The sequence below is a fragment of the Castanea sativa genome, chromosome 1 (assembly GCF_040712315.1).
Source record: "Castanea sativa cultivar Marrone di Chiusa Pesio chromosome 1, ASM4071231v1".
Classification (NCBI taxonomy): Eukaryota; Viridiplantae; Streptophyta; class Magnoliopsida; order Fagales; family Fagaceae; genus Castanea; species Castanea sativa.
Genome location: NC_134013.1, coordinates 26796424 through 26813731, shown reverse-complemented (window position 1 = coordinate 26813731; position 17308 = coordinate 26796424). Strand labels below are relative to the sequence as shown.

General features: G+C 36.5%; 1 protein-coding gene and 1 pseudogene across 1 annotated transcript; both read right to left on the bottom strand.

Annotated features, from left to right (window-relative positions):
- Positions 1 to 57: 57 nt before the first annotated feature.
- Positions 58 to 12120, bottom strand: LOC142613243 (caffeic acid 3-O-methyltransferase-like; annotated as a pseudogene).
- A 314-nt stretch (positions 12121 to 12434) lies between these two features.
- Positions 12435 to 15942, bottom strand: LOC142613233 (protein DMR6-LIKE OXYGENASE 2-like). The gene is made up of 4 exons (XM_075785483.1): positions 15622 to 15942; positions 15291 to 15538; positions 12949 to 13270; positions 12435 to 12711 (listed from the first exon to the last, which is right to left on the bottom strand). Exons 1-4 carry the CDS (start codon positions 15850 to 15852, stop codon positions 12460 to 12462), a joined length of 1053 nt encoding a protein of 350 aa, XP_075641598.1. The 5' UTR covers positions 15853 to 15942; the 3' UTR covers positions 12435 to 12459.
- Positions 15943 to 17308: the final 1366 nt, after the last annotated feature.

Sequence of the window (17308 nt, the reverse complement as noted above, 5' to 3'; positions counted from 1 at the left end):
TGCTTTTTTTTTTTTTTTTTTGATTTGGTGCCAGGTCTTATAGAGATGCTGTGGATATCTATTTCCACTGTGGATCTTTGTTCCGGCCATCTGTTATGTTTTCAATGTGGTGCCGGATATCAATAGAGACGCTGTTGTTGGGAGATCACTAAAATAGGCTGTTTATTATTTTTTTTGATAAATAAAATAGGCTGTTTATTTGAAGGTTGTAACCCTGAAATGGGGCTTTAGTGGGGGATCACTAAATAGGTACCTGTATACTGGTTAGTATTGTAGTATGCAGTGGCATGATCATCTTATTCTTATCTAGTATCCACCAGTAACAAAGAGTCTTAGGGGAGGCGCTATCTGCATTTTTATCATTCATATGGAACATGCTTTAGGGAACATTTTACTGACTTCTGTTGGTGCCAAGTACAGAACATGTCATGACTAAATGTTACATGTTATTGTAGAACTCCACAACTGGAAAATTATAGCACAACATGCAACTTGAATACCCTAAAATCCTGCTGCTTTTGCTTGTAACAGTCTCAGCAAAGATTCTATGCATTTTTATTGCTTGTATTGTACATGTTTTAGGGAACATTTTACTGATGTGTCTACTGATGCAATTGCAGAACATGTGATGACTAAATGTTACATATCTTTGTACAACTCCACAACAGAAAAGTTATAAGCACAACATGCCACTTGAATGTTGGAAAATCCTTTTCACTTAAATGTTCGAATTCTCTTTCTGTCCTCTCCTTTCCATCCGGGTCTGTATTCATCAGGAACAAATATAACTGAAACAATCATTTATCAGCACGTTGTGATTTGTATGAGGCAGTGGATGGTTTATGGTTGGGATGACAAACATTGCTTGAAGATACTAAAAAACTACTATGAAGCACTACCAGACCAGAGGAAAGTGATACTAGCAAATATGGTGATTCAGAAGCCCCTGCAACTACTGATAGGGATGGCCATACCCTTGGGTAATGGGATGGCCATGGGTAGGGTATGGATCGGGTATACCCATACCCTACCCGAAAAGTTTGTCATGGATGCCCAATATCAATACCTATTAATATCTATACACGAATCTTACCCGGATATGTTATCCATGAATATCCATACCCTACTCAAAACCCATTTAATTTATTTTTTTTTAAATGTAAAATATTTTAACTTAAAAACTAACCAATAGCTTTATCGCCCCTCCACGTGTATTTTTTCCCATTCTTTGGTCTATTACTGTATATATATGGAAAGGCCGACTGAGGCCATATAATTACAAAGATAAAGGCCGGCTGAGACCTTCTATTTACAAATGTAAAACCGACCAGGGTAATACAAGTGTAAACTGGGGCTGCCATCTGATTACAAGACTAAGGGTTGTAATGAGAAGGGAGGATGTTTTTGCTAAAACTGAAGCTAAAAACTGGACCTGCTTCAAAATGGAGTCTTGGCTGCCTTATATAGTTGGAGGGAGCATTGGATTCTTCTAAAGATTGTTGAATTTTCGGAAGGTAAATTGCTTTTACTCATAGGTGAAAACATTTTCCATCGAAAGCCAACTTTACTTCTGGAATATAGTGTTGAGTACTGTTCATGAATGGTAATCGTTACTGTTCATGAATAGTGACTTGTCTTTCGTCCTTATACGGCTTCTTTGTCCGGAACTATTCATCAATCAGTGATTGGTGCTGTAGATGAATAATGACTTGTCTGGAATATTAACTGTTCACCAACAGTGACTGGTATTGTAGATGAATTGTAGTTTGTTTGGAATTATCTTGAATAGTGACTTGTGCTATCCAGAATTAATCGCTATCCAAATTGTAACCATCATATGGATCTTGGGAATCCTATAAAGGATCAATTGGATTGCGGTTAACTGAAGCTTCTAAGGAGGTAGGAGAAACCTTTTCTTCTAACTCTAGCTGCTCTGACCGAAGAAGTAACTGCTGGGCAAGATCTTTTAATTCCTTGCTAGATTTTCCGGCGGCCTAGATGGAGTCTTGACTAGACTGAGATCTTGTTCTATGAGCAATGGATTTCTAGACTGGAGGAGGAAAGTCCTTATGGAGTTGATTGATGATCTGATCAATCTTAAGGCTATCCCACCATTTTACTGAAAACTCTCTATCTAAGAGATTGGTATTGATTACATAATTCCACATGATAATCCAGTGGATCTTGTACATGACCGTCATATGCAAATCTAAACTGGAGGAGGGAAGTCCTTATGGAGCTGATTGATGATTTGATCAATCCTAAGGCTGTCACTCTCCGTTGTCATTTCTTTAATCAGTATCATAAGCATCTGATGGGCACCCATCATAGGTATCCCATGGTGGATCATTATTGTGATCATGCTCATGATAAATGGCATATTGGTTGCATAATCCACAATATATCAATGGTTCATAGTCTGGTTCCATTGTAATGAATTGTTTGGGATTAATGTAACTGATTCTGTGTAGGTCTGGGATGGAAGCAGAATAAGGCTTGGTAGTGAATACAGAAATTCTTCCTGTGTTTCCCACAAAATGATAATTCTTCCATAGATCTTGGACTGTGTCAATGATTTTATAGTTGAAATAATTTCTCCAACAAACAGCAAGAGCATATGGATCATTGCAGGATAAGTAGGAGTTTCGTTCATACCAAGGACCTTGGTGAGTGTACGCATTAATGAGTACTAAGTGTGTGGAAGGTTGGACAATCATCCAGTTGTTCTTGTCCCATAGGATTGTGCTCCAACATCTGATAGAAACAAAAGAACTTTTGATCTGAGTCACAACCTGTTGGATGATTTGTGGAAATTGGCTGATCTGATTATGGCTTGATAACTTGATCATTCTTATGAAGCCATATTCAAACATTCTTGACAACCAGCTAGGATCCCTTTTCGTGTCATCAGATCCATCTTCATAGTTGATGAAAAGACTTGGAAATAGATTCCTTTGTTCATATATTCTGAGACTGCTCCCAAAGTAATTTTCCCATCTCGCCTGAACAAAGATGTCATTTGTGTCATCTAAATTATCTCCATAGACTGGGAAAGTAGTAGTAACCAATGTTTTGAAATGTTCAAACCATTTGTTAGATGATTCAAACATTGTCTTGGATCCTAAAATACTGGTTTGTATCTCAGGAAGCAAGCTGGCAATAGCACTTCTTAAGGTAGCTTGAGTCTGAAGACTAAGTCTAGCATAATCAGTGCCCATAATAGTCTTTTTTTCCACTAAATGGATTTCCTCTTTGCCAAAGAGTTGACTAGTGATAGCTTCATTCCTTGCCTCAAGGTTAACTAGGTGAATTTTTAGTGCTTTGAGGGTTCTTTGGAAAAGGCCTTGGTGATTTTTGGTGAAGGCTGATTGAAGGTTATCAAGGATAAATTTAATGGAGGGTGGTAAATCTGTATAGGTTTCATCATTGAATTGTAAGGTCCTGGATAAAACTTCCTATAGAATAATGGCCATGTCACCACTGGAATATGTCACCTCTGCCGGGACAAATTCTTGAAGGGATGTTGATCCTTTTAGGTTTCCCTTAGAGGATGCGCCTTCATGCATTACAAAAGACTGTCCTGTTGGAAGCCTCTTGTCTTGAGGATAGCCCTTTGCGGGTGCTTTCTCCTTGTTCCTCTTCTCTGCCGAAGAAGTCATTTTCCACTAGCTAGTGGTATTAAAAATTAATTGCTCTCTATCCTGCCAAAAGATACCTGGACAAGCCAAAATTTTAAGTTAATTGTTTATAAATCTCTTATTGTTGAAAACAAAGGATGGTGAGAAGCAAATACTTTTATTATGAATGCATGATGATATTTGGGATTGAATGGGGCCAAAGGGATCATCAACTGAGGTGGTGGTTACAAAAGAATCAAGGTTCTTAGCTTGATCATATGAAACTGTTGAGGGAATGGTAGGTGCAAGAAATTCAAGGTTCTTTGCTTAATTGGCACCATGAGGTGTAATAGGTGGAAGGATTTTGGTGCTGACAGTACTAAGAGTCTTAGAGACAGAGACTTTCTGGAGGGTGCTTATCTCATAGGGTTCTGGGCATCTGAGAAACTCAAACTTGACTGACTAGCCAAAGGGATAGGTAGTGAAACCTTCACTATCCACTATGAAAGGGTACAAAAGACACAGAAAAGGGTTTCCTGAGATGACCCTATTTTTCATATTCTTGACAAGGACAAATGTGGTTTTGAAACATATGTTGTCCTGACAAACATGAGCTCTTGGGATTTTGAATTCAATCTGCATTTTTCCGCCACTTGCTCATGTCAATCTCTCCTTAGTCTTCTTAAAGTACTTGGAGGGAATGATTCCTTCTTGAATGCAGTTGAAATCAGCACCTGAATCTATTAAGGCTATGACCTCAAATTCAAAATCTTTGCTAATGACAATCCTGACTTTGGAATGCCATTTCTGGAAGTTAATCCTACTGATGGTATCTAAAAACTTCTCACTGGATGGTTCTTGGACCATGTCTACTGTAGGGTTAACAGATCCATCAATTTCTTCATCTGAAGGGTCTTGAAATGAGGGACCTTCCTCATTGCCTTGATGAGAAGTGTTTTCCAAATGTTTTACTCTTTGGTCAAGGAAATTGTGATCGACCCTAAGAATGGTTAGTTCTTGCTTAAGGGCTTTAATTTTTGACTTTGTTTCCTTGGCTTCCTTTAGAAGGTCGTTGACCGTAACTTCCTTCTTTAATTTGGTGAACCTATTGTAGATTTCTCTAAATCTACTTTGGGTTCCTAGATCCTTAGTTCAGGTTTATTGGTTTCCCGTACTAAGGTTTCATGGAATTTGGTAAGCTTTTGGGCTTTGATGACTAGGTCTTTGATCTGTTCTATGAGATCTAGGATGAGCTCTTCTTGCTTACTGAGAACATTGATAGTTTTGTTCCTACAACAACTATCTTTACATGGTATAGGTGCATCTGGGCCGCTAGAGGTATCGGAGGAGTCTATAGAGGTTTCATAGGATGTCTGGTATAATTGTTGGATCTCTTGGTCACTAAAACTGCTGGGAGACTCACTATCGAAGTGGTTAAGTTCTAGTAATTTAAAGATCTCATTTTTAGTGGCTTGGTCATTAACTAGGGTGTTGATTAGGGATTTGGCCTTTGATCTACACTCTTTCTTAAAATGACCTCTTTTTCCACAATTGAAGCATTTTCCTGATGCTTTTGGAATGGGCTTTCCTGTGGATTTGGATTTTCCTTTCTTATAGAAATTATCGTGATTGTACTTCTGTTTTCTATAATACTTGGACTTTGTTTTCTTCCTGTGGAACTTCTCAGAGGATTCCTTTCCTCTATATTTGGATTTCCTTTTGGAAGGGTTTATTGAGGATAAGCCATATTGTGTACAAAAATTTTCTACTTCATACTTGGCTTTGTTCTTATTGGCTTGGCTTTGGATTTTCAAATCTTTGCACATCTTCATTCCTTCACTTCGAATGGTGCTAGAGATATCTCCATAGGTTAGGTTATCATAATCTATGACACCTAAGGGGCTGCAAAAGGTTTCTTTGACTTTCTGGCCAAAGAGTGTGGGTAAGCCATTGATGAACTTCTCCTTCCAAAATGGAGAGTTACAATCACTTCTGTGCATGAGTCGGGTAGTAAAGACATCTTCATATCACCTATAATCACCTAAGGTTTTACATCTAAGGTTATTCAACTCTTTGTAAATCCTAGATGTGATGTTACTGGGTTTTCCTACGAAGTGCTTCATGATTGTATAGATCAAGGTATTGACTCCATCGGGTTTTCCTCTTCCTATGCGTTCATCAAAGATGGAGGTTCCTTCCTCATTTTTTTGGATTGCACTTTTGATGTCTTCCTTAGACTCTTCTATTAGGCAGTTATTCCACCATTGCAGAAGTTTTCCTATAAATCCTAAGGCTATGAGCTTAATGACCTTTGTGTGGAGACGTCCTTCATCTAGGTAGTTATTGGCTACCATGGTCATATGTTGGATTTTGTTTAGGATTTCTTGTTTTGATAAACCATCTATGTTCCATTCATAGAGTTTACCAGAGGATACTGAGAATTGGTTACTAACATTCCTTCCTTCAAACTGTAGGTCAGGAAGTGTTGGTCTGGGATACCAATTCTTGGTTAGACTGGTTGGACTTACTTTGGGGTGGTAAAGTCTTTTTACCTGTAAATCCTGAAACTGGTTTTCTAGTTGTCTTATCTCTTTGTCAGACTCTTGGGAGGCTTGACTAGAACTATTAGAGGCTGTGTGGATGTTTAAAACCTTAAGCTATGAGGTTTTTCTAGGCGAAGGGATGACTGGTTTTGTCTTCGCTAGTTCCTCAAGTTTTTGGGTAACAATCTCTAAGGTTGTCGGGCTCCTAGAGGTTGTGCCTAGGACATTAAGCTGGGGATTCTTACTAGTTGAAACTGGTGAAGGGGTGACTGGTTCCTTCTTTATTAGTTCTTCAAGCTTCTGAGTGATTATTTCTAAGGCTGTTTTATCCTTAGGTTTGAGGCTTGTATGCCTAGTTGTGGGAAGCTTGACTAAAGGCTTTTCTAGGGTTTGGATAGGCTTGCTAGGGTTTCCTGGCTGGAGGATAACCTTGTTCTCAATCCTATCTTCTATCCTATCCAGCTGTTTCCCTATAACATCTAAACACCGGTTGGTGTAGTTGTTCTGCTCTATTACTTTCTTAACTGGTTTCTCCTCACTGGAGGGACCTTGAAAGGTGAGGCAACTACATCACTTCCACGGTGTTTAAAGGTTATGCTTTCCATGGGTGGATGACTGGACCGATCAACTTCCTTAGTGTCTTCTTTAGTCCAACTGGTTTGGTGATGACACAAGACTTTTTGTGCCATTCAAAATGGTTCTCAAAGTATTCAAAGAAAGGGACATTGCTGGATATCTCTTTCACGAATGCTTTCCATCCTTCCAAAACTTCTTTCTTTTGCTCTCTAGTATGGTTGGTTTTATAGGCTTCTCTTTTGACTCTGTTTTCTTCAGAATCAAATTTCTTACCTAAGGCTACTAAACCAGGAGTCAATTCTTTCCTGATTACTATGAGCTGGTAATCTATTGGAGGGTACTGGGGTTCTTGCTGAAATGGCTGTTCCATATCAGTCCCAGATAGGGATGGAAGGGATTTTTCCCGGTTGTCTTCCTCATCGACAACTAAATCCTATTTAGCTGTGTAACAAGGTGTGCTAACTTGAGATCTGGTCTTGACTTCCTGGAGTTCTAAACCTAAATCTCTTCTAGACTTTGGGAATTGTGCCAAAGGTCTGGATGTGCTACATTAGGATGCAGGTCTATCTCTAAGAAGGATAGGCGACTGCCTAATGGGTTGGTGAAGATCTACTGGGGATCTAAACCTTGACTCCTCTAAAGGTGTTCTATACCTAGATTCATCATATCCCAATGGGGTTCTAAGTCTAGATTGGTCAAAGCTTAGTCTAACTGTACCATCGGCTAGCTGCTGGACAAAATTTAAGTCTGGATTCTGATCTGGATCTTGGATCTGAAGAGGATAATTTTCATTGTCTAAAGTCCAATTGGTTGGGAAAGTGACCTCAGACCATTTCAGGGTTCTTGGGACTTGAATCTTAGTTCTAGGGTCGGGAGTCTAGATGAGAGTAGTTTCTCCCATCTTTTTCATATTAAGTGCTTGGACATTCATCTTCGTCCTGGTGCACTTATAGTAAATCCTGTATATCAAGGATAACTAATAGGTTCCCTGCACCATAAGGGTTCCCTGGGTCTTGATATTTAAGGTGGGAGCTTTCATGATATGCGGGTTATGAAGAGCAACTGTGAAATTTTGGAAGCAGTCAAAATGGACCGGTCCATTACTAAGACTGGATTGGATGGTTCCTAAGAGGCTGTCATCAAACCGTATGTAACGGGTATCTCTAAGGGCCATGAGAATTGAACAATTCAACCCTTCTCTAATCAAAGGTTTAACTCTGACCTGGACTAAACCTATGTGCAGATAATTATGTCCTTTTTTCTTGTGTGCTTCAATGGAAGATGAAGATAACATGAAGCATGTCTCATACTCCTTGTTAATCCCATAAACTTGTTCTATAGTTTTAACATGGTAGTCTGTCTTGAAAATCTTTTCCAAGGACCATGAAGATTTATAGATTTGGTTGGTGGGGACTTTGGGGATATTCCAATCTCCTAGTTTTAGATCTACATCTGATAACTCATAAGACTCTGAATTAAGAATTCCAGCATCTTGTGGAATTTGAGGGATTTCAGGGAAGGATGATCTAGAGCTGGTGGAAGAGTAACTTCTAAACAACCTATTCATAGTTCTGGATTAAAAGCTTAATTAACAATTACAACCTAGTCACCTTTATCCTCAAACTTCTGGATCTAACCTTAGATCTGAAACAGGGTGTTCTAACAAGACAATCGTCGTATCTTGTGCAAACTTCAACCTCCTATTGCCACAATCCTTCAAACTGTAGGACCACCGTAAAAAGCCTTACACACGGCTAACACGGGCTGACCAACACAGAACAGGAGGATACCGGGACTTATTGGGTTAATGAACAGCACAGATCTAGTCTTACGTGTCTCAATAGGACACATCTGCAACAAACTTTGGAACTAAACACAAAAACAAGAAGAAGCAGATAACTGGAATGCAAAAGGTTAACTTGTGCAAATAATCACAGAATAATAAACAGATAGGTTAGGAAGGAGGCTCAGCCTACCAACGATAGAGACAAAAGAAGATGATGAAATAATAACATACGAAGAAATAAATGAATGAGAATGGAAGAGTTATCATAAAATAGATGTAAAACAAAATATGGGGAATGGGAGATATATCCATAAAAATAATTGAAAATAATAATGCTCAAAATATTGGATAACTATGGCTATAGTGCCGCCAACTTGATTGAAAATAAAATGTAACTTACTTACAACTATTATCAGCCAACTTAGCCCCATCTTAGTCGTTAAAACAAAATCCAAAAGTAAAATCAGAACACAAAATTTTCTGAGCAAGCAAACAAAAACTATAAGAGAGAGAGAGAGAGAGAGAGAGAGAGAGAGAGAGAGAGAGAGAGAGCGTGGAGAAGGTCGTAAACGCGATCAAAGATTTGGAGGAAGGTAGGGGAGGAAACAACGGCGTCGAGAGTGATACCATTGCAGCGTGGAGACATAGTGGAGATAAGAGAGAGATCAGCTGGTTTAACCAAGGTGGAGTAGCGTGATTTCGTTCTTCTTGATGATTTGGAATCACCATATCTACTAGTATCACTTTCCCCTAGTTTGGTAGTGTTTCATAGCAGTTTTTTAGTATCTTCAAGCAATGTTTGTCATCCCAACCATGAACTATCCACTGCCTCATACAAATCACAACATCAATTGAAAACTGTCCGGAATCTACAACCAAAGAATTACTAATCTATGTTTGTTGTCTAGAATCTACCCAGTTTATACATCACTAATTGGTGCTTATAGGGGGAATAAAATCTTCATCAACTAGTGTCATGGAGAGGGATATAGACGATATTTGTTAGATTTGATTACCTTCATGAAAATGGCATCTCCTTTTGGAATGCTTACAAACATGTCTCTTGCAATGTGCTCGATACCTGCAACAGTAACCTCCCAGGAATTAACACAGAAAAATATGGAAGTGAATTAATTTAAGAGCAAAATTGATCAGATGCCATACTAGTGACTCCTGATTGTTTCAATTGACACTTCAAATCCATTTTTCTATTTTTATGTTTACTAAAGGTTGAGAGCCTAACATGACCCCTTAGTATTAAAATGGAACAACTCTAGTCTTGGGCTAGCCTTGCCATGAAGCAGGAACATCTGCGGGTCACTCACTGAATAGCTTTGGTACACCATGAAGTCCATTGACTCCATACTCCATATTAATCCACTTTAGGTTTGGTTTAAATTAAAGCATGACACAAGAAGGTTCCCAAGCTCTTATAGTACAAAAAATGTACAATTTTCTATCAAATTTTGATCTGAAGTAGTATTTTACTATTAAAGAAGGAGATGGTTATTTGATGAAACCCAAACATTGAAACTCATACCAGGATAGGAGGGTGACTTTTCTAAAACAGAGGCCAAGTCAAAGATGATACCATTAATGGTAGGGTACTTGGAGATGATCATGTTAAGGATGGTACCATCAGCACCTCCTACATGCACTAGCAATTTCAGACCTTCAAAACCCTTGTATTTCTCAAGAATCATCTTCATAACTAATGGGTTAAAATCTTTCATTGAGCCCTCAAAAATTTCACGGAATTTGTCATCCTTCCCAATGTACTCAACTGCATTCATTCCATAAGCCCTGTAAAATGGAAGTCCTCCTTCCAGAACTGCATCTTTCAAATGGTACCTGTTGTGAAGGTACTTAACATTACAATTTTTACAAAATGAAAAAAAATAAAAAATAAAATATGGAAAATGATAATGATAATAAAGAAAGTTTTAGCCTTTTGTTAAGCACTTAAAGTGATACCTAACATTAAAATTTTACAAAAATTCAATTTAGTCCCTTGACTTCCATTTCAATTGTGAAATTAGTTCATAACGTTTAATTTTTATCAATTTGGTCTTTCACTTTGTAAAAATAAATCAATTTGACCCTTCCACACAAATTTGTTAACAAGCAATGCTGTTTAAACATTTTTTTAATTAATTTTTAAATGACAACATTTATGAGTTGCTCCGTGTAATAGGTCTTGTTGTTTGATGAGCATTATTTAAAATAATAATAATAATAATAATAATAATAATAATAATAATATTTAAACACTTCCATTTACTAGCATATTTGGACAAAAATAACTAGATTAACTTATTTTGATAAAACGATGGATTGAATTGACAATAATTAAAATTTCAAGAATAATTTGATTATTGAAGTAAAAGTCAACTAAGAGTTAGTTTGGATACCACTTATAGTTAAAAACCAAAAACTGAAAACACTGTAGCAAAATAATTTTTAAATGTGTGAATAGTGCAGTGGAATTTAGTTTTAATTTAAAATTTGTTGAATTCTGTATTTGTTGGTCCTGTGAACAATGCACGGGACCCACAAAAAAAAACGTCAAACACACTAACTTTCAGTTTTCAGCAACATCCAAACTCGCACTAACTAAATAGAAGATGGTACTGATGATAAACTTAAGGAAAGTTTTAGCCTATTGTTAGCTTTAGATAGTAATACCAGGTATTCATCTCGACCTTGTCCTGTAACAAATCTAACAAGGGTGCAAGTGATCCTCCAATTCCATCCTGGTTTTTGATAAAGTATTTGGAAACAGGTGCCAAACCGTAGAGCCTTGAAACCTGGCCATCATGTTGTGGGTGGCAATAGAGCAAGTGAGTACAGAGTGGCTAGCAAGAAGCTTGAGCATACAATCAAGAAGCAAAGACCTGTCTTGATTGCTGTGAGTGGGGAGCTGGGATGCTATTTGGGAAGTAGAAAGAAGTGCTCTAGGACCAGCTCTATGCAAAATCTCAAGCACACCAAACTCTATTGTTGCTTTCAATACCATGGGCAACACCGATGCAGTTGATAGTTGCATAGCATACTGGGAAAGACTGTCCTCTTTATTGGTGGATGCACCAATCTGGCTTTCCTTGGAGCTCATGATGTGGTTCTGGTGTCAAACAGAACTTGTGAACCAGGTTGAGTATGCTAGGTAGCTGCAGGATCTTGTTTGATAAAACCAGACCACTGTAACTTTATTAATTGATAACCATGAAATCAAAACCTGGTGTTCGAAAAATCACAGCTCTGACCCCTTCCGCTGTCTTTGGGCGGCTTAACTTGCACCAGGTTCTTTTTTAATCTTCAAAATTAATTAAAATATGTGGTGACAAGGCTTATTGGATGGCAAATCGAAAAAAAAAAATCACAATCAATTGAATAACTTATCAAAAAGTCAAAGGATACCAAGTTTTTCATAATTGTTAATTTGACTTGTTAGCGCATAATAAAAATGATTTTATTGATAACTTTACGAGAATATAATATTAGACTAATCTTTCTCCAATCACAACTTGTTATCTTAGTGAGGTGTGAAAAAAGGTTGATTTAAGCACTAACTCATGATATATTGGTTATTAGTTCAGCTTTTAGTCAATGACTCAGATATATTAACTTTGGTGAACTAATAACTCCGATGCATTATAGGTAAAATTTAGTAGATTTGCACCAGAAATATAAATTGTTTAAAAACTGAAATTAAGATCAACCTTTTAAAACTGAACAAACAATTAGACGAAAGATAGAGGGAATTTATTCATTTTTGAGGGCCATTACAGCTTTATCTAAAGATGAAAAAATCAGACCAATGACATGATAAATTACCACATATTTTAAAATTTTGAAACTAATAAGAAATGATAAATTTAAGAAATTAAATCACCATTCTAACAAGGACAAGCATGTTCTAGGAATTGTACATTATAGGTCAAGCACTAGATGTTTTGAACATGTCTAAACAACATTCAGTTGCAAGTCCTTTGTTCCAGAATTTCTCATAGTATTCTGCATATGTAAAATTTCTATAAACCGCGGGGTGAGTATCATTAATAAGATCCTTAGCAGGTCCTATTAGAGCATCATTTGATGGACAATAGAATGTTGGGATTGATATTCGCTCTTTGTTGCAGTTCACAACAGCTCGATGAAGCACACTCTTATATTGATCATTACTAAGTACCTGATGCAAAGAAAAGATCATGTTTATTGTATAAGCAAATACGAGTAACCTCAATTATAACTCGATTAATTTAATCCTTTTAGGGTATGACACATATTAGTTTATCTTGTTTATTGTATAAAAATATCCCTCAAAAAAATTAATACTTTAAAAAATTATATATTCCTTTTCGAGATGAAAATAAGTTCAACCAAACATGTAATAAAATAATAATAATGGTCTTAGGTGTAATTGTACCTGCATTTGGTCACCAATGTTGACAATGAAGGTATTGGGAATAGGATTGACAGCAATCCATTTGCCATTTCTTAAGACCTGCAATCCAGGCACATCATCTTGAAGAAGAATTGTGATTAAGTTAGGATCAGTATGACCAGGCAACCCATAAGTGAGCTCTGGCTGTGGACAAGGTGGATAATAATTCAATGCCATATGTTGACCCTGCTTGCCTAAAGCCTTTTCAATGCAGTCTCTTTCTAGGCCCAAGCTCTCTGATATGGCCTCTAGCAACCTTAGCACTAATCCTCTAACACTGGTGCAATACTCAGCCACATCCTCACTATATAAAATTAAAAAACAACATAATCACTTGTAATCAAAATCTAAAAATATAATGGGTTTTTTTTTTCACACTATGAAATATTCTTTATGCTTTCAATTAAAGCATAGACATCATAGTAAGAGTAATTCTAGGATCACAAATTATTCTATGTCATAACTTTGATGTGGCAGACTGTGAATAGTTAACCAGCACTTTACATAAATTCACAATTTTTTCTTTAGCCTTGTATAACCCTTGTGGCCATTTGAAAAATGTTTCTATTAATTTTACTGTGCAAAGGACCATTTTTGATGTGACGGGTTTTTTTTCACAAACCTTGTGTTGTTGATGTACCGTGTTTGGCCACAGTATTTTTGACAAAAATAGAGATATTGAAGTCACCAATTACGTCGTTCAAAAAAAAAAAAAAAAAGTCACCAATTACGCATGTGGTGCTACATGCGTGTGCGTTACGTAGGTAGTGCTATCTTTTTTAAAATTTTGGGGGATTTATGTGACTAAACGTGTCTTGTTCTTCTACTAAAAAAAAACGTGTCGTTGGATTCATAATAATAAAAGAAAAAAAAATAGTGTCATGTTCACAATACAAGGACAAATAGGTAATAAAGGGATATCACATGGTAAGGACTATACGGTGACATTGAAAAGTTTTCAAAATATTCATCACAACTACATTTAGTTTTTGCTTGTTTTTATAAGCTTATTTGCATTGCATTTATTGGAAGATATAGTTTTTGGTAAGGGTGAAAATGGTACGGTCTAATCCAATTTTTTGCATTTTTTACGACCAAATTTATCTGTTCGGTCTATGAAAAGCCTGAAAAGAAAAATGACTAGACAATTGACCGGTTTCAATTGGTTTGACTTTAATTGGTCATGATCAATTTGGTCCGTATTTTGATCTTGGGCTTGTATTGTTGAATTTCCAATTTTTCGGGTTTTTGCAAATAAATTTGGGTTTTTTTTTAAAAAAAAAAGCTAATTGATTTTTTTTTTTTTTGAGAAGAAGCTAATTGATTTTTAAAAATCCAAATATATGTTCAATTTTATTAAAATAGAATGAGAGAATTAGATTATTTGGGTTTTAAAAAAAAAATATATATGTATATAGAATTGGTTCGCTTGGTTTGGACTATTTTTTTGTAAAACTGACACTGATATCTCAGAAAACTGGTCCAGTCGGCCAATTCTGGTCTAAACTTTTTTTTTTTTTTTACAATCCTAGTTTTTAGTAAGTTTTATGTTAAAGTATAACAAAAAGCAAAAATCTAGCTTATTTCCAAACCAAAATAAACTAAAATTTAAATTATTGGAAGAAAAAAAAAAAAGACAAGAAGCAAAAAGCAGTAACAAAATGCGTGTTAGGAATTATTTTTTTTCACTAATTTATTTGCATGGTATTTGTTAAAAATATATAATTTTTTTTGGTAACTTTTATATTAAATGTGTTCTAAAAATATTTTTAAAAAGTTAAAATATAGATTATTTGAAAAAAAAATAATGACAAAAAAAAAATTCAACCAGTCCCAAAGCCATACTAAATTAATATAATAAATACTTTAGGTATGAAATTAAATGTTTGTTTTTTTTATATAAGAAAATAACAGAATCCCCTCAAAAAAAAATAAATATATAACAGATTAAGGAGATAAAAACAATGGAACAACAAAGACTCAATCATACAGAAATGTCAGACATAAGCTAGTCCGAAACTGTCGCTTCACATGTGTGGAAGGATCAAAATCATATTTTAAGTTTGGGTGTAAGGACATACATTAAGCTATTTATTTTTAGAAATATTTTCTCAAAAAGTGAAAAAACTGTTGATACTTTTTCAATTCTTAAATTAAAAATTTTAAAAATAATTAATTATTGTATCCCTTCATCAACCCTTAGCAAAACCCTTTTTAAGTTTTAACCAAGTTTTAAATTGATTAATAAACTGGAAGTAAAGTAATGGTAAGAGGCACACATAATTAACGCGAGGACCCATATGAGTCCGAGTGACCAACCTTACCTAAAGGAAGGAGGATTTGAAGGCCATTCGTTCACGTAGTCCTCAAGAGGGTAACAATGGAGTCTTAAAAAATCCCTCCAGTTTGATACCTTCTCAGTCTTAACATTGAAACTAGTAGAAAGCCTGGTGGTTTTTGTTGGGTCATCTGAGTAACTCTTCATCCTCTCACTCTCTGGCAATCGGAAAAATTCTCTTGCTATGTTCATAATTGTACTAATCAGTGTCTCTGGTATTCCATGGTTTTTAATCTGACAAAAAGTTCAGCAGAATATATATATTAATGTAAGAACAAAGTTCAAATACAATAATAACAAAGGATTAGAGTAAGTACCTGAAAGAAACCATCTTGTTGGCAAGCTTGGCCAATCTGTTTGATAATGTTGGAGTGGTTGGGGCCGTGTAAGCCGTGGAGATCAATAAGAGGAATGGAGGCATCTGAGGATTGAACATCAGAGAGGTTTGGTCGGTCGGAAATGGGTCGAATGTAGTTTGAGGGAACATGGTTCACACTTGAAGCAACGTCGGTTAGAAGTACCTTCGTGGTGGTGGCGGCGGCTGCCATGTTTTGCTAATTGGTAATGATGCAAATTTGCTGATTTTTTTTTTTTTTTTTTGATGGGGCAAATTTGCTGATTTTGTGAGTTGGAAAGGGTACATTGTGAACCTATATATATATAAGAACCTATATATAAATTGATACACACATATAACGCGAACAATGACATCACATTTGTGACATAGAACCTGTGACGACATACCACACGAATTTATTGTTTTCTAATTTTTCGGGTTCTTCTGCAGTAAATTTGAGGACCTCTATTTTTGTTTTATTTATAAAATACTAATAATGTTTGGTAAAATCGAAAGGTTGAAGAAAATAGATGATTCTGCTGTCTGTATATAGTGATGCCACGTTGATAGCAAAAGTTCGTATTTAATTTGTTTGTATTGATTGTTCAATTCTAGATCTTACAGGTAGTTGCACATGCTCGCACCGAAAGATGAAAGATCACAAGAGATATTTTTAGTTTGCCTTGGAATAAATTTTAATTAAATTATATTTTTATTAGTTAGTGTTGGAAACTTTTTGGGATGTAAAAACTGTGGGGAGTAAAAAGACCCTGATGGGGATGTGGGCCTTTGGGCCATGCTAAGGAAGGCCGACCTGCTCTTGGGTTTAGAACTTGTTAGTACTACGGGTCGGTCCGTACGCCGAGGATCCGAGGATCCAGCCGAGGGTGAAATTCCCTTCGGACGGACACCGGAGAACCCGGGACTTCATGATAAAGGTTAGGGAATGACACGGTCAAAACCAATGGTTAAAGGGGGTGAACTCTTGAATGTCCTAGAAGCGCCGATATTAGAGAAATACCAAAGATAAAGGCTGCCACCTCCACATTAAAAACCCTGCACCTACCACCCTGGCCGCATTAATGGAGAAGTGACACCTGAACAGTGGAAGGGAAACTTAAGTTCTTATTCAAAGAGCGAGAAAAGAAATATCTAGGCTAAAGGGGAGTTGGGGCAACACGTGTACAAAGTATCAAAAAGAGGAGTATTTAAGAAGTAACCTAGAACAGGAATAATGGGCTCCCTTTTTTTGTAATCAAAAAGAAAAAGAAAAAAAGGAGAAAGAGATAATATAAGAACAGCTCTTGGCTTACGTCCGAGCAGGTTGATTTACAATATTCCTTGTTGTTTTCAAGTGTTTGCAATCTTTGGCTTGTCATTTAATCCTCAGACACTTCTAACCTGGGTTTCAAGCCCACATTCTACAAATTCATATTGTTTAAGGCTCATTAGGCCTGAGCCCGTAACTGTTCTTGGAGCCAGGTGCAATTGTGCACTTACAATTGGCGCCGTCTGTGGGAAATCTAGTCTAGAAGAGGTAGGGATATTATGGCAGGCTTAGGCTCTCACCATGCAGAGTCACAGGGATCACAACCGCAGGACCATTTCGAGCGTCTTGAACATCGAAGGGATCATGAGGGAAGTGTCCATACAGAGTACCCAGGCGC

What these genes read in the sequence shown, in the direction of transcription:
- LOC142613233 (XM_075785483.1), bottom strand. Translation starts at nt 15,852, where the DNA reads ATGGCAGCCGCCGCCACCACCACGAAGGTACTTCTAACCGACGTTGCT. An exon ending in AACAAGATGGTTTCTTTCAG is followed by an intron (nt 15,539 to 15,621) that starts GTACTTACTCTA and finishes ACTTTTTGTCAG; the next exon opens with ATTAAAAACCATGGAATACC. An exon ending in TCAAATCCTCCTTCCTTTAG is followed by an intron (nt 13,271 to 15,290) that starts GTAAGGTTGGTC and finishes AATTTTATATAG; the next exon opens with TGAGGATGTGGCTGAGTATT.